Here is a 23,173-nt window from a genome sequence, read left to right on the forward strand (position 1 = left end):
TGGGTCATTAAGTCTACTGAATTCTACTACAGCAGCCTGCCCCGGTAGGTGTGGATATAACTCAGGATTTATGAGGCAGGTTTTCTAAAGTGAAGTTTGACCTTGACCTGCCAATGGCCAAGTCTTGCAGAGGGGTTTGTCCTTAGCTCCCAACAGCCCCCACTCCCAGTCTAGCTTCTGCTCAGTGGATCCTCAGCTTCTGGCATCTGAGAAGTCAGACTTAAATAAAGCAGGGCCTGTAGTACAGTGCTTGTCTCACACAAGTTTCCGCATAAATTTTTCAAGGTCTAGGAATTGTCTAATCAATTTTCTCTTAATATTTTCTTATAAATTGCTTTGACGTAAACACTATGAAATTACCGGGCTTGTGAAAAATTATTTGGGGTAGGTGATATATTTACATGGATCAAAAATTTAAAAACGTGCTAGAGTACAAAGTGAATAGAGTACAAAGTGAAATCTTTTACCTTGCCACCCATCTCTCCAAGCTACATTACTACCTTTCCTATTCTCATGTGTGTGTGTGTGTGTGTGTGTGTGTGTGTGTGTGTGTGTGCGTGCGTGCGTGTGCCAGTGTGCCAGTACTGAGGCTTGAACTCAGAGCCTAGGCACCAAAGCTTTTTCACTTGAGGTTGGCACTCCACTACATAAGCCATAGCTCTACTTCTGGCTTTTTGGTGCCTAATTGGAGATAAGAGTCTCACAGACTTTTCTGTCCTGGCTGTCTTTGAATTGTAACTCTCAGATCTTACACTTAGACACCTGAGTAGCTAGGGTTATAAGTGTGAGCCCAGTTCCTCTGCATTCTTTTAAGTAGGCATGCTTATTCCCCATTCCTTCCAATTTTGATGTGTTTTGTTTTTATGCAGAAGGTTGCAGATCATACTGCTCTGGAGCTTGCTCTTAACTCTGCCACTTGGAGACTGTCCCAAATCAATACATAAAGAAATGAACCATATTCAGAGTCTTTAATGACCATTTCCTACAAGGGAGCAGGAAATGATTTTCTGTTTCTCCCTACTTTAACCCTATTATATGAAAATAAATTCTTGCTAAAACTTAAAAAAAAAAAGAACCTACTGTATTCCATTATGTACCTGTGCCTATCACATTCAGTCATTGACTTGCATTGCTAGTTGTATTTCTCTTTAATATGTACTTTACTAGAAGGATGCTTACTTTGCATTCATAAACATCACACCAGAATATCCCTGAGCTAATAATGCATGCGACTCACCAGACAGCCCAGCACATGAAGGTTTTAGCGGCTACCATTGAGTCTTTCTGCTAATGGTTAACACCTTACTAGAGGCTCTTCTTCAATCCCAGTGGTCACTTGAAGTCTGGACTTGTTCAGAGGCTTGTCACAAGTTCACCATATTTTCAAAACAGAGCCCTGAAAAAGAGTTGAGAGAAGGAAGACTTTGGGTAGATGGAGCCTTTTTGAGAATCTAGTGCTAATTGGCACTTCGTGGCAGATGGAAAACCCAGATGTGTAGGATAAGTGTCCAGAGATTAGCCAGAAAAGGAGAGACAAGACAGGTCAGTGGAAGGAAGGCCTTGTTGCTCTGACATAGAACAGGCTTTCAGTTGTGCACTGGGAGTAGCCGAAGTCTCCCTTCCTCTTTCTCAGCCAGGAATATGAGAACCATGACTTTGGTAATCCTTGTTCTTAAGAAGATCTACTTAGAACAAGTCTGATTTTTGGCCCGCCCAGCACTGTCTGTACCAGTCTCTAGCATTGTATGTGCCAGTCTTGAAGTTAGCACTTTGGCAATCTTGGCTCCCTTCTCCCACAACCAGTTCAGGACCTATCTTGTTGTATTTCCTGGCTGAAAAAGAGTACTCACCTTTGTCTAGCCAGCAGACACCTCTCTGGCCTTTTGCCTGTGTATAAGCAAGGCCCTTTCACCTGCTCTAACCTTCCTCTAGCCCTTTGCCCTAAGAAACACTTTGCCTGACAACTGTTAATTCACCTGTGTCCTGTACTGTTTTAGCTGGTATGTCAGCTGTGTAAAAGTAACCCTGGAAGCTCTTGGTTTGAGTGGCATTGCTATGAGGGGCCTAAAATGTGGGATCTAGAGCCCTAGTTCCCAACCTGTTTGTGCTGTGGAGCCCTGAGTGATACAAACTTGTTTTTCCTTCTCAGAGCCCAGGACAGGGTGGACCACGTCTCCAATGCTAACTAATGTGACTTGCCATTTCATAGACAAATGTAGAAGATGGGGAGGCAGTGGGAAAGGTGACCCATCCTGCTAGCATTCTGAGGAAATGGGCAAATGGGCTAGAATCAGAGGGCAGCACCTTTGAGCCCAGATTCACAGCTCTTCCTCCCATCTGTGCTGCTACTTTTATATAATATGCTTCTCCCTGTGCATGGAGGGCTGGTTTTTGGATCTCCAAAAGGATCTAGACTCCAAGTATGATTCCCACTAGAGAAATGAGACCCCAAAGAATCAAACCTGCCTGTAGAGAGAAGACTGATTCTTTTCTTCTGTCCCTGTAAAGTGGTGGAAGTCAGGTTTGGGCAGGTTTGGGCACCTGGAGTCAGGAAGTGGCTGAGTTTCCTGGAAGAAGGTCAGTGTGTTACCAGGAGTCAGGCAAGATATGTATGTGCACATGGGAGCCTGCCAGCCTAGGCTCTGCTGCAGTAACCTGAGCCTAGACACGTCTGTAACCATGTGGTTTCTTTCTCTGCAGAAAGTGACGGGCCGCCTCATGCTGGCCGTGGGAGGGGCGGTGCTTGGATCCCTGCAGTTTGGCTACAATACTGGAGTCATCAATGCGCCCCAGAAGGTAAGTGCTGTATACCATCCCTGCCTACAGATACCAACTTGCTCTGCATACCATACACTCCCCCACCCCCACCCACAACACACATACTCATGGCACCTGGATATCCAACTTGCCATCTGCCTCCCCAGGCAGGGCCCATGGAATACTGGGTTCTCTACAGATCATGTGGACCAATTTCCTGCCCAGCGCAGCCATTCATCATGACCAAAGCAGCACTCAGTACAGTGAGGCTGCATTAATCTGGTAACATGGGCCTCCCAAGGGCTTTTATAGAGCTTAGCTTCCTTGAGATTCACTGTTGTGAGCAAGGTAGGCTGGCAACCATCAACCCTGCAGGTGGAGAAAATGGCCAGAGGAGAAACCTGGTCAGCGTTACCACCACAGAGCGTGCGCACACACACAAACACACACACAGCGTTACCACCACAGAGCGTGCGCATGCACACACACACACACACACACACACACACACACACACACACACACACACACACACACACACACACACACACACACACACACAGAGCGTTACCACCCCAGAGCACACACACAGAGGAGAAACCTGGTCAATAGAGCGCGTGCGCGCACGCACACACACACACACAGCGTTACCACCACAGAGCGCGTGCACATACACACACACACACACACACACACACACACACACACACACACACAGCGTTACCACCACAGAGCACACACACAGAGGAGAAACCTGGTCAGCGCTACCACCACAGAGCGCACGCACACACACACGCACACACACACACGCACACACACACACACACACACACACACACACACACACACAGAGCGTTACCACCACAGAGCACACACACAGAGGAGAAACCTGGTCAGCATTACCACCACAGAGCACGCGCGCGCGCACACACACACACACACACACACACACACAGAGGCCAGAGGAGAAACCTGGTCAGTGTTACCACCACAGAGCACACACACACACAGAGCGTTACCACCACAGAGCACACACACACACACACGCACAGAGCGTTACCACCACAGAGCACACACACAGAGGAGAAACCTGGTCAGCGTTACCACCACAGAGCACGTGCGCGCGCGCACACACACACACACACACACACACACACACACACACACACACATATGCCAGAAGAGAAACCTGGTCAGTGTTACCACCACAGAGCACACACACACACAGAGCATATTCCCTTATAAGGCATCCAGTTCCAGGCTGAAACTACCTCTAGAGGCCCTGTGCCAATCAAAGCCAAAAATGGCATCTCACCCTAGGGAACCACAGGGAGTGGAATCACTGGAATGTCAGGCCTGGAAGAGACCCTAGTGGTCACCTCCAGCCTGGCCTCTTGCTTAGGGAAAAGACAAGGAAAAGGGGGTCAGCAGGGAAAGGAGGTTGTAGCAGTCTCTCCTGTACCAGTCATTGGCATGTGTTTATGAGGTTGGGTGGTGACTTTCTTTTATAAATAGGAAAACAGAGGCCCAGGTCACATAGCTAGTGAGTAGTGGAAGCTCTTGTTTCTGTGGCCTCAGGCTGTCTTCCTAACCAACTGCCTTGCCATTAAGAAAAATTTTATATATTCTTAGGGAAGGCACATGAGAGTAGCAGACCATGTCTGCTGTCCATATGGGTGAGGCCAGACAGTGTGCCTAGCTTTCGGGGACCAGGGGTCTGTTATGGAAGAACTGGAAAACATGTAGAGTCAGAACGGCTTCTTCCAAGTAGGTGGGGGATGGTTGTGGGGACCACACCCACTGCTATAGAGCAGGTCATCAGGAAGGCTTGCCTTGCTGAGTCATACTGAGCTACAGCAGATCTCATGGGACTTTTCCAGGCTTGTCTGACATAGTGGCTATGGACCTAAACTTGGAACAGGCCCAAGCCCTGCTTTTACTAAATGCACTGTGTTTGTCAAGATATGTGCTCCCTTCTGGAATATTTTTTATTGTTGATAGTCATGGGGCTTGAACTCAGGGCCTGGGAGCTGTCCCTGAGCTCTTTTGCTCAAGGCTAGCGCTCTACTATGCTGAACTACAATACCATTTCCTGTTTTCTAGTGGTTAATTGGAGATAAGAGTCTCATGGACTTTGCTGCCCAGGCTGATTTCAAACCATGATCCTCAGATCTCCACCTCTTGAATAGCTAAGATTATAGGCATGAGCCACTCATGCCTAGCTCCTTCTAGAATCTGGATGGAAAGTCTGCAAGATGAAGAAATAGTTCTGCACACTTAAGTCCCCTGGAAACCCCCAAATTCATATCTAATTAGTCTCGGATGCTGTTCAAATCTCGAGGCTTTAGAACTGATTCTGATGTACAGCCTAGGTCAAGAACTACTAGATTAATTAATGTCTTGTTGGTGGCATCATGAGTTAGTAACAGAACTAACACTCTTAAGACAGGATAGAGGAGGTATTTCCTGTTCCTGGAACAGGGCAGGATAAGCAGGAGATTTGCAGAGGAGGGAAATAAAATGCCTAGAGGAAAGTAACACATGTTGAGTAAGGATGAACACTTTTATATGTCAATAAGTGGGACCAGAGGAGAGAAGTAGAGTCTTGAGGCCATTGCAAGCCAAAGTTAGACCACTATAGACCTTGTGAGTAGGTTCAATCTGCAGAATGGCCAACCACCAGCATGCTGTGGCCCAGTCAGAATGGGCATGTAAGGGCAGACTTCATAGTTGGGGGAGGAGTCTATGGAGGACAGGCAGGAGCAGATTTGCATCTTAGGAAACCGGTTGAGGCTCCTTGTGTGTGATATGATGGATCTGGAACAGGGGCACTAGTAAGAAGACCACTGTTGCACTCATGGCCTGGGAAGGAGGAGTGGAAGGATTTGCTCACTAGTTCACCATGCAGACAAGAGAGAACAGTTCAAAACCAGCTTCTAGTTTTCTGGTTGTAGAGGTGTGGGAAGTGAGGAGGAAGCTGGCAGGAGAGGAGCTGGTAGGTGTTACAGGATGGCAGGATTTGAGATGTAGTGCAGCAGCACTGGGCATGAGCAGAGGCACTTACACATCTGGGTCTGCTTCTTAGACACACATAGGCTGGACACAGGTAGAGGATTGGCATTGGTATCCAAATGGGTATGGAAGATCACCCAGGGAGACTGCAGGGCCAGTCTCCAATAACACTGCCAGAGGATACCATAGACAGGGACAGGGACAGAATCTCATAAAACAAAGGCAGGATGTGAAGTCTTGAAGGGCAAGGGTATTTGTCTGGATTATTCACTGATAGGTCCTTGATACCTAGAACAACACCCATAGTAATGGGCCTGATGAATGCAAGTGAAAGAATGCTGTCAGATGTCCAGAGCTTGAACTGGGCTGTTGCTGAATGAGGAAGAGTCCCTAGATGCCAATGGTTAGGCCAAGCAGCACATGGAGAAGTCTCCCTGGAGTGGGATAAAGAATGAGGCGGATATATAGAGTTGAGGCCCTTCTCTAAAGACTTCGTGGAGAGGAGAAAAGAGTCCATAGTGTCTTGCTTGCTTGCTTTCCTTGTCTTATTTGTTCTTTCTTCCCTCCTTCCCTTTTCCTTCCTTTCTTTCTTTTAGTGCATGTCTGGGTGCCAGTGGCTCACACCTGCAATCCTAGCTACTCAGGAGGCTAAGATCTGAGGATTACAGTTCAAAGTCAACCTGGGCAGAAAAAACAGAAGTGGAGAGAGTGGTAGAGAGCTAGGCTTGAATGAGAAAACTAAGCGACAGCACCCAGGCCCTGAGTTCAAGCCCTAGTACAGGGACACACACACACACATTTTATTGCAGATTTCTTTTGTAAATATGTTGTAAAAAATCAGCAGGAGGAAAATGGAGAAGATTCAGAAGTGAGAACAGAAGTCCTGCAGACTCCAGGGTGTTGAAGCAGGAACAAAGAGGGGCATTTGGCCAGCAGGGTTATGACCCTTCTGAAGATGAGAACAAATCTAGAAGGAAGTTCTCCAGTCAAACCTTAGAGCTTCCTAAGGTCAGAAGAGCTGAGCAGGGTGTCACAGGAAGAGAGGTGATTTGCACAGAGGACCCAACTGAGGCTGTAAGCTGAGTTTATGGGAACATATGAGGACATCTATCCAAAGGTCACTTCAGAAACAGCCTTGGGAACACACTGAAATCTAGTGGTGTTTCCGGACCAAGCATAAAGGGTCTGTTTGTAATTTACAGACACCTATATCATACAGGCTGGCCAATCAGGAGCAGATTATAAGTGTGGACATGTAAAAGTAGGAAATGAAAATACAGCTCTTGAGCCTATAGAACAAGACAGGGACCACCATTCCTAGGTAGGAACTAAGTTGTTCTACAAAGGCACAGTGATTTGATTCTGCCAACACTGTTATTCAACAAGAGCCACTCTATGTGAGGTACTGTCCTCGACAGCAGAGGGACATAGCAGAGAACATACAGGACATATCCCATCCCTCAGAGCTGCCCTCCTGCATGATCTGAACCGTACCTGCCCTCCAAGGACTCCCTTTAGAGGAGTAGATGAGGGGGAGTCCCTAAGTATCTGGAGGACTAGTTCCAGAACCCCCGCATACCAAAATAATCATAAAGTACTTGTACGTAACTTACACACATCCTCCCATGTACTTTGAATCATGAATCACTTCTATATTACAGGAATACTAATACTATGTAAATCTCGTGTCACTAGTTTGTCTATTGTTTAGGGAGTGACAAGGGAAAAGGTTCAGTACAGGTGCAGTTGTTTTTCAAATATTTATGATGCCCTACAGACACTGTAGGGCAACTGTATAATTCATGGAGGCTTTTAAAGCTGAGAGCAAATAGGAGGAAATGAGTGATGCTGGGGTGGGGGTGAGGGAGAGACAGGAAGGTCTTTGTGAAGATTTGGCTGCACAGTTAGACCTTGCAAGGGGGAGAGTTCCACAGGGAGGAAGGCCAGGTATCCAGGCAAAAGGGACAGCATGTGCAAAGATGCAGTAGTGTGAAGTGTTACACTGCTATGGAGTTGGCTGGCACTCTGTACTGGGCACCCCTATTTCCCAGCTCTGCTCCAAAGGGCTTCTCCTAGGAAGCAGCTTTGGGCTGTCTATGGCTCTCTGGAAAGAAACTTTGCCTACCTATGGTGAAGAGGCTGGTTCTTTTACTCATTACCAGAAGCTTGTTCTCTGCCATAAAACAGGACTGCCTGAAGGGCTTCCTCTTGGAAGTGGTTAATTAATAATGATATTATCTTAAATGTTTACACAGAACCTACCCTTAAATTACCTCTTCTCAGCAGCCCTAAAAAGCGGGCAGGCTGAAACTATCTTCCCAAGTAGAGAGAAGGGCATTCTGGCCCCTCTTCTGGGGTACCTCCATACTGCCTCTCTCCCAGTGGGACAGTCTCCACCAGAAATAACTACAGGTGGTTGGGAAATGAAGTCCTCACCAAGGGGCAGTGACCAGCATGTCTCAGAATAAGGCAACTGGCACAGCCCTCCTTGTTTGACAAGAGAGGACCCCCGTCCATAGAGGTGAGGCTTGCCAGACAGGAACTGGACAGAGCTAAAGGCAAGACCTGCCTTCCGTCCCAAGCTCTCAGCTGAGCTGGGCTCCAGGCAGGCAGCCTCTCCTTGAACTCTGCCAGGATCTAAAGAGTCCTGGCTTCTCTCTTTCCCATTACCACAGACTCTTATCTTCATGCCAGACATGGATCTAAAAGCTTTCAAAACGGTAATTCAATTGTCCCTCATAATAACTCCATTAGGAGGTACCATAAACCATGTTTTATAAGAAACTAAGGTATAGAGGTTTTAAGCAGCTAAACCAATGACACAGGTAGTAAAGTGGCAGAGCTGGGACCTGAATGGAGGGAGTCAGGCTTATCTAGCCTTTGACCTCTAAAGAAGCTGGGCACCTAAGCAGCCATTCACATACCTAAACTGTCACCCAGCTGCATCCTTTATGCTCTGAGTTCAGAGCTGACTCAGGCTCAGTCATTTACCAGTGTCTCAACATTTCCTGCAGTTTCATAATTCTGTTCCACCATCACATCCTGTCACAGTCCCATCACTTATTAAGCCCCGTGGTTAAGATTCATGGCTTGTTCTTCAGCTAACGATAATCCTTTCTCCAGCCCTGATCTGGGCACCAATGACACAGATGACTCAAGCCCTCTGTGTTCAAGTTCAGCCTAGAGCAAGTACATGGAACCTCAGCTGTCTGTAGACAATGAGGATGCCTGGACCAGAGAAGGTGGTTGGCCCCATATAGCAAGGTTTCTCGACTTTTGCACTGTTCTTGGTTATTGTTGTTTTTTGTTTTAACTGTAGAATTCTTTGGTATTGAATTGTATACTCTGTAGGGTGTGGAAAAGCAACCTCAGCCTCTACCCACTAGATGCCAGTGTAACAGCAAAAAAAAAAAAAAAAAAAATGTGTCTGGCCAGGCACCCCTGGCTCATGCCTGTAATCCTAGCTACTCCGGGGGCTGAGATCTGAGGATCACAGTTCAAAGCCAACCCAAGCAGGAAAGTCCATGAGACTCTTACCTCCAGTAAACCACTCAGAAAACTGGAAGTGGCCCTGTGGCTCAAGCAGTAGAGCACTAGCCTTGAGTTAAAGAGCTGAGAGACAGCACCCAGGCCCAGAGTTCAAGCCCCAAAAAAAGTCTGCCCATGAGCAGTTGTCCTCTTGGGAGAGGCAGTGTGAGTGGCCCCCATGTGAGAAGGAAGCACTGTGATAGAAAGGAGGGCTTTCTAGAGGAGGACCTGCATTCACTTCAGGGTGACTATGTGTAAGGAAAAAGTTCAAGCAAAAAGCATGGAGGCTTCGGGTGTCCAGGTCCTGTGGGAGTGTCGCTGTGTCTGCCAGAGGAAGAGCACATGAGTCACAGCGTGGGGGAGGGGACACTTCATCCTAAGGGCTGGGAAGGGCTCTGCACAAGGCTGCCACTGTGAGATGAAAACTCCTGCCTCTGCACAGGAGACCCTGGAGGCCATGGACCAGGGAGGAGGCTGCTGCGGCCAGAGCAGAGGCTTGGCTTTGACTTGGATATGGGCCATGTCAGGGTTCCTCCAGGGAAACAGCCTGGGTGGTCTGGTCCTCTGTTGTGGGTTAGGGTCCAGTTTCTAGCTCCATCCTGGGCCTCTTACCCCATGTCCCAGAGAAAGGCCCCAGAGGACACAGTGGGTGGGACTATCTGTCCAACCCCACCTGGAACATCTGTTTCTGAACCCCCAGCTGACTCTGGGGGTATGGCTGATTGCCATGGAGACATAAACTCTGGGCTGAACCAGGGGAAGGAAGACACAGGACCAGCTCCAACTGGAAGGGAGGAGATTCTGGGAATGGGGGTCAAGGCCAGGCTGAGGGAATGAGCTAGACAAGCTGGACCTTTCTTCTTAACTGAGGAAGGAAAGGAAAACTTAACTGTTGAACCTTTGCATCCCTATAGAACATCAAGGAAAAAGGAAGGAGGGCAGACAAAGTACTGCCTTGGTTATCTGGCCCAGGGAATCTTGTTAAGGATAACATAGAAGAACTGAGCCTCCTGGGTAGAGGGTCCAGGGAAAGATGGTAGGATCAATCAGGTTAGTAGACAAGCCACTTGGCAATAGTACAGAATAGGTCAAAGGTCAGCTGAGTAGCCAAATCCAGCAAGTATTTGTGTGTGTTCAGTATGGTTTCACAATTTAAAAGGGTTTTAGGAAAAATAAGTGACAGAAGCTGTATGTAGCTAGCCTCACATCCTCCCTAATAGGTCTTAACTAACCTTTTATTGGAAATGTTGCCTGCCTCTGTACTGGATCACTGACTTTCATGCTTCCCACAGATAAGGCACTCACCACCTGTAAGATGGACAGTGTCATCCTAGAAACCTAGAAAGTTGGCCTCTACTCTCTGTGACTGCAGACCTGTTGGGGTCCCCAGAGAAGACCCTGGTTCTTTCAGGTTCTTCCTTACACAATAGTCCTCAGTGTACTGATTTTTCTCCTGGCTATATAAAAGTGGAAATTCTTTCTTGTTCCCCTGAAGGCAATGGCTTCTCTCTCTGATAATAGTAACAGCTCAATCTATGAGCCCAGTGGCGGGTTATGCCTCTTCTCCATCTATAGATACTGCTCAGAAATGGAGAGGAAGTGAGGACTTCCTCCATGGGTGGTCAAACACGTGGTCCTCACCACAGTCCCTGGGCCTGATAAAGGGTGGCACAGGGATTCTCAAGATGCCCTTAGCCATAATGTAGACTTCCTGTTCTTATAGGAGGGCTTTGAGTGACTGATAGCCACCCACAAGCCAGCTCCACCTGGGGACCTCCTTGCACGGAGTACCTCCCACCCCCATGTTATCAAGGGAGTATCTGCCCTCTTACTCTGTGAGGGTCTTAACTTGTATGAGATCTCTGGTAGCCTATCAGTTGTTAGCAGGCCAACAACGTGACAAGTTCCTCCTTGAGCAGACCAGGACCCTCCCTTTCCCCAACAAGTACTACTCACCCGGGGCCCTTTCTTATCTCCAATAAACAAGTCTGAGCATCAGGAGCTAGCCCTGGGTGAGATTTGGTTCCCCTGACTTAATCCCAAGACAGAGGAACCCACATACCTGAGGATGGGTCCCTGAGATTTTTTGTTGTTGTTTCTTTCTTTGGTCAGTCGTGGGGCTTGGACTCTGGGCCTGGGCGCTGTCCCTCAGCTCTTCAGCTCAAGGCTGGCACTCTACCACTTGAGCCACAGCGCCACTTCCTCTGAGTTCTTATCAGCTGTTTTTACATCTCAAGGAGAGTCAAGACCTGAGCTGTCAAAACAGAAACCTCAGCCACAGCCTTACAAACAAGCCCCATTGGCACCATTTCAAAGGGGTATAGAGCCTCTGAACCTCAGAAAATAGGGGAAACCCTGAGACCTGTGGAACACACAAGGCAAAAGTGAACGAACATGGTGGCTGACACACACTTGTAATCCTAGCACTCCAGGAGGTTAAGGAGGATATTAAGTTCAAGGCCAGCCTGGGTTACAACATAGCCAGACCAAAACAAAAACAAAGCTGGGTGCTGGTGGCCCACCCACCTCTAATCTCAGGAGGCTGAGAACCAGGATAGCAGTTTTGAGTCAACCAAGGCAGAAAGTTCTTAAGATTCGATCTCCAAAGTGACCAGCAAAAAGCAGGGCTGGAGGAGTAGCTCAAGTGGTAGAAAGTCAACCAAACAAGCTCAAGCCTCTGAATTTAAACTCTAGTCTCAACGAAAAATTAAAGCAAAGCCATCAGGAGCAATCGTCCCATAGACAAGTATCTCTCCTTGTCCCCAAAGAGAATCCTAAGGATGCCATCACCCGAGAACCAGGCTTGTAAGTCTGGTTATTGATGGTGGATCAGGGAAGTTTGGGCCTTCAGAGGACTGGGAGACACTTATCTATGCAGCTCCCTTATCCAGAACAGCTTGTTCTGTGGAGCCTGATAAATATGGCATTTTGCTTCCCAGCAGCCCTTCTGTGGAGTTAGTTTTGTCCCTTGAAAAACATAAGTATTCTATTTTGTTTGTCAAAATCATGTCTGGTCTCTGCCTTCAGCAAAACCAAGTACATCTAGAAGAGCCTAAGATCCTTTGTTCATCAACTCATCCTTTCACAAGTGTGTGTCGGCACTGGTTCTAGACCCTCTCTAGTTCCTGGTACTCATGGAACCTTGGGGCTGGATAACAGAGGCAGGAATAATAGCATCCAAAGCAGGGAGGGTGGGGATACAGAGCAAAGGTTCAGCCCATGCACCGAGGGTAGATAGAAAGAAGAAAACAGCAGGTAGGGGAGACAGGATTAATCCACAGAAGGAGCTTAAACTTCCTATCATGGCACAAAGGCTTGGTTCGTCTTCGTCAATAGTCTGTACTGCCTTGAGGGGCTGGTATCAGTATAATGGGGTGACTTTAGTGTACCCCAAACTGTAGAAGCACTGTAAGGGCATTTCTTAAATTTCCCATAAGCAATCACTGAAGTGGGTCCTGTCATGTGCCACATGTTGACATTCCATCAGTTGATGGTAGACTAATAAATACACAGTTCTGGTCCCTTAATATAATTTAATGGAGCTGGGGTATAGAACATTGGGCTAGCATATGTCAGGGTCCCCTGGGTTCCATCTCCAGCACCACAAACAAAACAACTACCTATGACCTAGCAACAACATAACCTCATGGCACAATCTATATTCATGTCTGATGATGCTGGTATAACCAAACCTACTGTGTTACCAGTTATATAAAAGTTTTACTCATAGCCAGGCACCCGTGGGCTCACGCCTGTAATCCTAGCTACTCAGGGGGCTGAGATCTGAGGATCGAGGTTCAAAGCCAGCCCAAGCAGGAAAGTCCGTGAAACTCTTATCTCACCAGAAAACTGGAAGTGGCGCTGTAGCTCAAGTGGTAGAGTGCTCACCTTGAGCTGAAGAGCTGAGGGACAGCACTCAGGCCCAGAGTTCAAGCCCCACAACCAACAACAACAAAAAAAAAGTTTTACTCATGTAAGTGTACAATATCCAGTACTCTTAAGTATGGTAATAATAATGATTGTTTGTAATAGTGACTGACTGACCGTTTATAGATGTACTATGGTGGTTTTTTTTTTTTTTTTTTTTTTTTTTTTTTTTTTTTTTTTTTTTTTTTTATCATATTCAGGGCCTGGGTGCTGTACCTGAGCTGGCACCCTGCCACTTGAGCCATACCTCTACTTCTGGCTTTTGGTGGTTAATTGGAGATAAGTCTCACAGATTTTCCTGCCTAGGCTGTCTTCCACCCACAATCCTCAGATTTCAGACTCTTGAGTGGATAGGATTACAGGCATGAGCGTCCTCAGTGCATGGTTACCATTATTTTAGACTTCATTCCTTCTATTATAAAACAAGTCTGCTGTGCTCCACCAGCAGCAGCCTTACACTTGTGTTTACCATGTCTCTTGATTGCATCAACAGGCATAAACTGTGTAGGTTTGTGTTTAAAGTGCACTCTGATGTTTGCACAATGGAATCACCTAATAACCACTCAGGATGTATCCCCATTGTTAAGTGATGCATGCCTGTTACTAATATCTGCATTTTAGAGATGAGGGAGTTGAAACACAGAGATGAAATAACTCACCTATGGTAACACTGGAAATAAGGAACAAATGGGATCTAAATTTGACTGTATTCAGATTCAGAACCCAGGTTCCTGATCACTGCTCTATCTAGCTTCCTTTAATAGAATGCTTAAGGATGCCCATCTCCAGGCAGTCTTACTTAACCCCCTAGATCCTGGCCTGAGGTGTCTCTAGACTTGGAACAAGTCATGTGCATGGCAGCAGGGCAAGAATAAAAATGCTTAGAGGCCAAGGACCCAGTATAATCACTGAGCATTTTAGGGACTTCCTTTGATTTCCCCTTTGGCAAATGTGGCTCCCAATTAGATTTTCTCCTGCTAGGCCCTTTTGGATTGGGAGAAGATGGGAGGGGAAGGGTAAGGATGATAAGGAAGATGTGTGCTGCCTGGTGTGCATGAGCTTGCAATGTGCAGTGGGGATACCCAGATGGGTTGTGAACTATGAGGGTGGGGGGCACACCAAGAACTCTCAGGCTAGTGAGCACAGCCATGTGTTTGTGTGAGATGGGATGTGTGCACAGAAAGCTGTTTCTCTGCCTGTGGGGCCGGGACTGGCTCCATGTGCGCTGGGTGGGTCTAGCTAGTCCTGTGGCTCGGGGTGTGTGTCAGTGATACCAGAGAGTGTGGTGAGTATGCTGAGAACCAGTGCTGCCTGTCCTGACCACATCCTAGGCAACGAGCCAAGCCCTCCCTGGGCTAGGGGCAGAGCAAGTGGGCGGGTCGAGACCAGGATAGGTTATTTTCAGTTCCTGGAACTGCTTCCTTGTCCAGAGCCTGTCCCCAAGCCTCCCAGCTGGACACCTGGAGAGGGGAGGTAGCCATAGGTCCTTCAGCATCATATCCAGCCATAAGAAATTGTGTGAGTTGATCATACCAGGCTCTTACGTGCAAAGTGAGTATGCATTTCCCACAGAATGGCAGGCTGTCTGTCCAGCTGTGCTTCCTCCCACAAGGGGCAGAGGACAGAGAGGGCCCAGAGGCAGGAGCTGGACCTCAGGGCACCTCTATCAGAAAAGGGACAAGTGGGGAGAAACATTTTCTCCCAGTACCTCTTACTGTGTACTGTGCTACTAAACTTGTTCCATTGTCATTTGTTACCTCCTCTGCAGAAGGTTGTGTTTTTAAATGTGAAATACCTAGGGAAAGAATGAGAGCTGGCTCATGTCCAGCTCTTATTTCTTACATGAGGAAACTGAGACCACAAAAAGGAGGAAAGCCAATCAGGTGTGGTAGTGGACAGGTGTAATCCCAGCACTCAGCTGGCTGAGGCAAAGAAGGATCTGAAGTTCAAGACCAGGGATGTGAGGGCGATCTGGATGCGACATCTGTCACCCCATTGATCACCAGGGTTGATTCGGCTGATCTGGCTGGCTAGGCGGGTGTCCTCTTCTCCCTCACCACTCCATGTGTGTCCCTCCCGAAGCTGTGCACTTGGTCGAAGAGGATGACCATCCCTGATAGAGGAGGACCGGTCTTCAGTCAAGGGTATACAAGTAGCTGCACTCTCCTACTAGAACCGCCAAATAAGCTCTCAAGTTAAAGGCCAGGCTGAGCTACATAGTGAGATCCAACAAAAAAGGGAAGATGGGAAAAGGTTTCTGCACAGCTGTGCATCTTATGCTAAAATGATCTTCTGAGGCAGAAGCATGTGGGCCTTGGTCTTGCAGACTCACACAGGCTGTTTCTCTCCTGCAGGTGATTGAAGAGTTCTACAACCTGACATGGGTCCATCGCTACGGGGAGCCCATCTTGCCGGCCACACTCACCACACTCTGGTCCCTCTCCGTGGCCATCTTCTCTGTTGGAGGCATGATCGGCTCTTTCTCTGTGGGCCTCTTCGTTAACCGTTTTGGCCGGTAAGCCAGAGCATGCTGGCTGTGCCCTAGGGGCATCTATATCCTCCTGTCCCAAAGGTTCTGGATGGGGGTAGAAAGTGGGGGCTATTTCCCTGCTTATTGCAGGATATTTACTATCTATGGCCCAACCCTTGGAGAATCAGGGGATCCAGGGACCCACCTGACCTGTGACTCACCCCTAGGCGGAACTCCATGCTCATGATGAACCTGCTAGCCTTCCTGTCTGCTGTGCTCATGGGCTTCTCGAAACTGGGCAAGTCCTTTGAGATGCTGATCTTGGGCCGTTTCATCATTGGTGTATACTGTGGCCTGACCACAGGCTTCGTACCCATGTATGTCGGGGAGGTGTCACCTACAGCTCTTCGTGGGGCCCTGGGAACCCTGCATCAGCTGGGCATCGTCGTTGGCATCCTCATTGCCCAGGTAAGTTTAGATCTACCTGCCTGGCATGGTCCTTACTCTGTCTCAGTGGCCTTCATCTGTAGTTCAGCAGAGCTCTTAATCAGTCATCTGAAGCCCCTTCAAAACAAGGGAATGGCAGACAGGTCCAAGAGAACATACAAGCCATCCCAGCCAAAGAGCAAGATCCCTTGGTCCTTTTCATTCCCTTTCATCTCACTCTGGGTCTCTAGCCACAAGCAGCTCCACTGTTGCATCAAAATGCCAGTCTCTCTTCCTGCTTCCAGGTTTTTACATATACTATACCTCTCTCCAGCAGTTTCCTCCATCCCTATCTCTAAAATCCTCCTAAGAATAACAGTCCCCCCCCCCCCACTCTGTGCTGGACACATCTGTAGCCTTGTCATTTGTTCTTGGAGTAATATAGGAGGTCCTATTTCCCTCATGTTACAGATAAGGAAACATGGTTCAAAGAGACCAAGCCTCATGTTAGTAGAAGAGCCTTTATGACCAGTGCTCTTTCCCTATGGGAAAGGTGGGATGGCCTGGGAGGAGGGGCCAGGGCAGGGGCGCTCACAGCCCCTGGTTCCCCCAGGTGTTCGGCCTGGACTCCATCATGGGTAACGAGGATCTGTGGCCCCTGCTGCTGAGTGTCATCTTCATCCCAGCCCTGCTGCAGTGCATCCTGCTGCCCTTCTGCCCCGAGAGTCCCCGCTTCCTGCTCATCAATCGCAACGAGGAGAACCGGGCCAAGAGTGGTACGGGCCAGGCCCTGCCCTCCTCCCTGTACCCTGAGCCCTGGCCTTCTTCCCACTCTGAGCCAACCCACCTTCTCTTTGGTCTCACCAGTGCTGAAGAAGCTGCGCGGGACAGCTGATGTGACCCGTGACCTGCAGGAGATGAAGGAGGAGAGCCGACAAATGATGCGGGAGAAGAAGGTCACCATCCTGGAGCTGTTCCGCTCGCCCGCCTACCGCCAGCCCATCCTCATCGCTGTGGTGCTGCAGCTGTCCCAGCAGCTGTCAGGCATCAACGCTGTGAGTGCCCCCACCCACCCCTTCCTGTGGCCCTAGCCAGGCTCAGGCTCAAGTGTCCACTGTGATCAGGTCCCAAACAAGCCTTGGCCAAAGGAGAGGTTTCCCCTTTGAATCCAAGTACATAAGGTGAATGGTACAGTGTCCATCTGTCTACCTGAGAAACATTTGTCCTCTTCTTCCCTCACCCTGTGTCCCACCCACACTGGTACAGAGGCAGGAGAAGGCCACAGTACCTAGCCAAGTCTCAACAATGTCTCTGTGTGGCAGGTGTTCTATTACTCCACGAGCATTTTCGAGAAGGCGGGAGTACAGCAGCCTGTATATGCCACCATTGGCTCGGGCATCGTGAACACGGCCTTCACTGTCGTATCGGTGAGTCTCTGCTTTTCCGCCAGCAGCCAGTGTCCAGCTTGAGGCCTCGAGGCCCTTATGACAGAATGATAACACTGGCAGGGAGCCAGGCTTGTGTCACATGCTCCCTAAGTGTTCTTTCATCCTCAACAGCTGGGGAGATTGATTTCTCACACTGCACAGCTAATACAGATGTGAAATGGTAAATGCTGTTTTAGGCTGCAGCTAGGATGCTCAGCTATCTGGTCTCCAAGGCCACCACCAGCTCTCAACTCCTGTACTGCTGTTGGGCTCTGGAGTCAGCTCTGGCCCCTCAGTTGTCTGAGCCTCAGGGAGGAGGCAATGCTGCTTCCAAGGCATTAAAGCTAGCCTCTGAGTAGATGGGTTCTGTGAGGAAATAGGCAGAATGCCTCTGACACTGACATGACACTCTCCCTGCCCACAGCTCTTTGTGGTGGAGAGAGCTGGCCGTCGGACCCTGCACCTCATAGGCCTGGCTGGCATGGCAGGCTGTGCTGTGCTCATGACCATTGCGCTGGCATTGCTGGTAAGTACCACACTCTGTGGAGTAGGAGACAGGGTGGGTGGAGGTCTGGAAAGTCTACTTCAGCTTGGATCCCCAAAGTCCTTTGTCAGCCCCAGCCTGTGGGCAAGGCTATCTCTGATTCTGCCATCCTGGGCTGGCACTAGACCTGGGCTCTTAAGGTTGTCTCTTCTATCCTCTCACATCCTATCTTGAACTTGTGATGGTTTCCTGACAGAGTATCACAAACTCAGACCCTAAAGGATCTCATCTCTCCAGGGAACAGCCTTGCCAATATCAACCTTTCACAGCATTTAGCTGTATCTTCCTTTTTATAATAACCAAATAAAATATTACCCTCCCCCGCCACAGAAGTCAACATGCTACTCTTAAATGCTGTTCTCCAGATGTGGAGATACAGTTGAGCTACTGTAGGTATAACTTTGAAATGTTCAGATCCCAGGATACTTTGAATTGCATGTACATAATAAATTATCTTAGTGGTAGGACCCAAGTCTAAACATAAAATTCATTTGTTTCATGTGTATCTTCCATATGTACATATTTGGACTGTAGCCTGTTACATGAGGAATGAAATTTTCCACTTGTGGATTCATGTCACCAGCACTCAAGGCTATAGTTTTGGAGTATTTATTCATTTAGGAGCATTTTAAATTAGATTAGGGGTATTCATCCTGTATTTGCCTTTCAGGGAGGAGGAAATCTCTTGAGTTTCCTGTCACATAAAGGCCAAAGCCCAGTACTAACTGTGCTTGGGTTTGCTGGCCCCAAGCCTGTGACTGACCACTATGAATTATGCCATGCCCTCACACATAGAAGCACACATCTATCTGGTTATCTACTATCTATCTATCTACCTACCTATCTATTTGGAAAGTCTTCTGGCTGCCTAGACAGTGGGCATGAGGCAAGTGATGAGTAGATCTGAGATTGAAAGCAAAGTCCTTGACTTTCTACAATGTCCTCAAGAATGCTTATACATAGAATCATGTTTGTTTGTCAGACTGAGCTGGACACCTTACAAGCCTACTAACATGAAAATACACACCATTCTTCCCCAAATGTTCTTGTATAACCTCTTGCCGGAGGCAGACTTCTCTGCAGCCACAAGTAGGAAACCCCAGGGGGGTTCTCCTGCATGCACATTGTTCTCAAAGAGGAGGGCTCAGGTTTGCAACTACCCTAAGGAACATCATTCCTATGAAGAAACTGATACATAGCACAGTAGACCTATAGTGTACAGCCAATCCAGGACCAGCCCCAGGCCTACTGCCTCCTTGTCCAAAGTGTAGAGGGGCCCTTGCAGCTTCTCTTTCCTCTCATGCTACCACACTTCAGCCTAACCCTCCCCTCATCTTACTCTACAGGAGCAGCTGCCCTGGATGTCCTATCTAAGCATCGTGGCCATCTTTGGCTTTGTGGCCTTCTTTGAAGTGGGCCCGGGCCCCATCCCATGGTTCATTGTGGCTGAGCTCTTCAGTCAGGGTCCCCGCCCAGCTGCTTTTGCGGTCGCTGGCTTCTCCAACTGGACTTCAAATTTCATTGTGGGCATGTGCTTCCAATATGTGGAGGTGAGAATCCCCATTGTCTGTATCCTCACTGTCTCTCGCCTGCATACAGGACTCCATTGTGCTGTGCAATGTGTTCTCAGCATTCTCACTAGGAGTCATGCTGAGAAGAAAACTGAGGCTCAGAAAGAAGCCAGATTACCTGGCTCAAAACACTGACCTCAACTCTAGGTTCTTCCCTTACCTTTGTACAACATTCCTGGAATCTGCCTGCCATAGGCCAGGTGTAATCCAGTTTCACTTAATCATCACAGCATCCTGAGTGGCTCTTGGATATTCTGCTTCATAACAAATGCCCATATATAAAGTGACTTATCCAAAGTGCTTTAGCTAAGATGTATGTGTAGGGTCATGATTCCAATCATGTCTGTTTTGTTTTGTTTATAGCAACTGTGTGGTCCCTACGTCTTTATCATCTTCACTGTGCTCCTGATTCTGTTCTTCATCTTCACCTACTTCAAAGTTCCTGAGACTAAAGGCCGCACCTTTGATGAGATTGCTTCTGGCTTCCGGCAGGGGGGAGCCAGCCAAAGTGACAAGACACCTGAGGAGCTGTTCCACCCTCTGGGGGCTGATTCCCAAGTGTGAGGTGCCCCATATCACCTGCCCGGCCTATTCCCAGCGGCCCCAAGGATATTTCTGGAGCACAGGCAGCTGGATGAGACTTCCAAACTTACAGATGTCAACTGAGCCGGGCTTGGGGCTTATTTCATCAGCCAGCAATGATATCCAGAAAATATTCAGGACTTTAATGGCTCCAGGATTTTAACTAAAGCAAGACTGTTGCTCAGATCTATTCAGAGAAGCAACAGGTTTTATAATTTTTTTTATTACTGATTTTGTTATTATTTTTTTATCAGCCAATCTCCTGTTCCCACAACCCAGGTTTCACCCTGAATAGCCCAGTGCCTCAGGGTGGGGACCAAGCCCTATCCAGACACAATGCCTTCTTCACCAAGATAATCTGTAGGGCTGGACCTATGACCAAGGACACACTAATGGAACTATGAACTACAAAGCTTCTACCCTTGGAGGTGGAACAGTCACCTCTTTCTGCAGGCCTGGATTTCCTTGCCCTAGGAGTCAGGCTCCATTTTAGGATTTGCCCATTCCTATCTCTTCCTACCCCACCACTCAAATTAATCTTTCCTTGCCTAAGACCAGTTGGAAGCACTGGAGTGCAGGGAGGAGAGGGGAAGGGCTAGACTGGGCTACCAGGTTCTAGTCTCCTGTGCACTGAGGGCCAGAGGATCACCATGAGAGAAGGGCCGTAGGAGGCTGAGAACTCACTGCTGAAGACACGGACACTCCTGCCCTGCTATGTATAGATGGAAGATATTTATATATATTTTTGGTTGTCAATATTAAATACAGACACTAAGTTATAGTCTTATCTGGACAAACCAACTTGTAAATACACCAACACACTCCTGTAACTTACTTAAACAGATATAAATGGCTGGTTTTTAGAAATATGGTTTTGAAATGATTGTGGATTAAGGTAGGAAGGTTTGGATGGAAGAAATGAGGGGAAAACAAGTTATAACCAATGTAATGGCTTTAGAGATTTTGGTTCAGGATCCTGTTCTTTCAAGCACCTCTGATTTATACCTACTCCTTTAGAACTCATGACATCTTATTACCTGGAGAAAAACCCGAAGTCTTCAACTTGGCATCCAAGGCCAACAGCATATAGAGTTGGTGTTGAAAAAACTAGCCCAGAGCTGGTGGCTTGTGCTGGTTACTCCCAGCTACTCAAGAGGCTGAGATCTGAAGATCAATCTTGAAGTCGAGGTGGGGTGGTTTCTGTGAGACTTATCACCAATTAACCAGCAAAAAGCAGGAAGTGGAGCTGTGGCTCAATTTCTAGTACTGGCATTAATAAAATAAAAAACCCAGTAAGTTGCCAAGGGATCATGCCAGGCTACAGCACTGTCTGGAATATATAGTAAGTTGATCTTCACTTGACAGGCTCAAAGAGGCTATGTGCCTAAGTCCCACAACAAACACTAAATCCTCTGCTTTTGACAATTAGACTGCACAATTCCTTCCCCGGGGTCCTGCTCCCCCCAAACAAAATGAACCACGTTCTTTTGGCCCAGTGAATAACCAAAGCAGCTCACCTATTAATCTCTCTTGCGGGAAACCACACCCCTCCCTCCCTCACCCGATGAGAGGTATCCCCAAGAGCTACTCCAGGACAGAGCAGCACCTCCAGAAAGACAAAGCTAGGGCTATTGTTTTTGGAACTGCCTCCAAAGACTTGAACTTCTTCCAAGAATGGTAGCATGTCACTACCTTTCCATCCTTTACACAAATGGTGAATTTCTCCACCCAACTGAATGCCATCCAACGAGACAGATTTCCTTTCTCTGGCTTTTTGGCATACATAAAGCAGACGCTCAGAAATAACAGTTAAAGCACCAGGGCTATGTCTCTAGAGGTTGAACAGACAAAACCTGGGGGGAATTTGCCTCCATAACTGTGCACAGGCAAAATTCAACTGGCTTAAGGAGGATGGCTCGGTAAATCTGCGTACCTGTATCACGGGTACGAGGGCGTGCAGGAACCAGCCTCCCCGCCTCTCAGAGGAGGGGTGAGATTGAGGAGTGCCTTCTGAGACGGGCCCAGGCGGTTAGCTAGCTGACGGAGGAGGGCCTGAGGACGGGTGCGCTCAGGACTGCCCAGGGTGCTTCTAACCGCTGGTGCCAGGAAGGTAAAGGGGTGACGCGGACGTGTGGCAAGGCAGATGGCGCCAGCGGGCGCCTAAGGCCCGAAAGCCAGAAAACCCGTGCGCCCCCTGGGACCCACAGGGCCAAGCTCGGGTCTGGAAAGGCCCGAGGATCCGGCGCGCACGCCCCGCGCGCCGCCATTCCCCGCAGCGGGGTGACGCACGGGCGCCGGGAAGCCCGGCCCGGCCCCGCCCCTGGCCGCGGCCCACAAGGCTCCGGAAGGAACCGCTTCCGGTGCCCGGCGCCCTTTCTATACGCACCGCAGTGCGCCCCATCGTAGCTCTGGGGTCAGGTTCGACCGCCCGCAGACAGACTACCGTCCATCCTTCCCCTGGCCCTTCCGCGGGGCTCGGAGCTCGGCCGAAACATGGGGACCGAGACATGGCCCAGCCGACCGTTACTCATTGAGAGGCGGGGCTACACCTGGTCTCCACCAATCAGAGCCGCAGTGAGGCAGAGAGAGGCGGGCTCGCTGTCGTTGGCCTCTGGAGACGATCCAATCCAATCGTCTGTCTTCCGGGAGGCGCAGTTTACTCCGGAAGTGAGGGACGTGACTGCTTTAGCGCTGGTTTATGGAGTTAACTCAGGTCGTTGTTCGCACTTCTTGAGACGCACTTCTTGAGACTTCTACAGCTCCTGACAGAAAGGAGAGCTTCTCCCACCAGTGCTTATCTCCCGGGAAGCTGTTAGTTCTCCATGAAAGCGGTCTCCACAAGTACAGGATAAAGTGGCATTCCACTCGAATCTGGTCAAGACCGTTGGCTGAACTAGAATTAGACTCAAAGTAGTTCTGAGTTCCTCCA

General features: G+C 48.5%; 2 protein-coding genes across 2 annotated transcripts in view; one reads left to right on the forward strand and one right to left on the reverse strand.

Annotated features, from left to right (window-relative positions):
* Positions 1-21,111, forward strand: part of LOC138823673 (solute carrier family 2, facilitated glucose transporter member 1) — a 31,532-nt gene extending 10,421 nt beyond the window's left edge. Inside the window, exons 2-10 of the mRNA XM_070017172.1 lie at positions 2,701-2,796; positions 15,579-15,739; positions 15,922-16,162; positions 16,734-16,896; positions 16,988-17,175; positions 17,443-17,547; positions 17,972-18,073; positions 19,438-19,641; positions 20,026-21,111. Of these exons, the coding sequence (XP_069873273.1) occupies positions 2,701-2,796; positions 15,579-15,739; positions 15,922-16,162; positions 16,734-16,896; positions 16,988-17,175; positions 17,443-17,547; positions 17,972-18,073; positions 19,438-19,641; positions 20,026-20,226 (1,461 nt within the window). The 3' untranslated portion in view covers positions 20,227-21,111. The remainder of the gene's footprint in view (positions 1-2,700; positions 2,797-15,578; positions 15,740-15,921; positions 16,163-16,733; positions 16,897-16,987; positions 17,176-17,442; positions 17,548-17,971; positions 18,074-19,437; positions 19,642-20,025) is intronic.
* LOC138823669 (zinc finger protein 691) overlaps positions 1-23,173 on the reverse strand; it is a 92,524-nt gene that overhangs the window by 11,042 nt on the left and 58,309 nt on the right. The window contains exons 1-2 of the transcript XR_011370865.1: positions 22,178-22,518; positions 1,238-1,396 (exon numbers count right to left, since the gene is read on the reverse strand). The gene's annotated coding sequence lies outside the window, so the exon portion shown is untranslated. Of the gene's footprint in view, positions 1-1,237; positions 1,397-22,177 lie in introns of the transcript that reaches the window.

This window comes from Dipodomys merriami, unplaced genomic scaffold (assembly GCF_024711535.1).
Source record: "Dipodomys merriami isolate MVZ:Mamm:240054 unplaced genomic scaffold, mDipMer1.0.p SCAF_121, whole genome shotgun sequence".
NCBI classification, from domain to species: Eukaryota; Metazoa; Chordata; class Mammalia; order Rodentia; family Heteromyidae; genus Dipodomys; species Dipodomys merriami.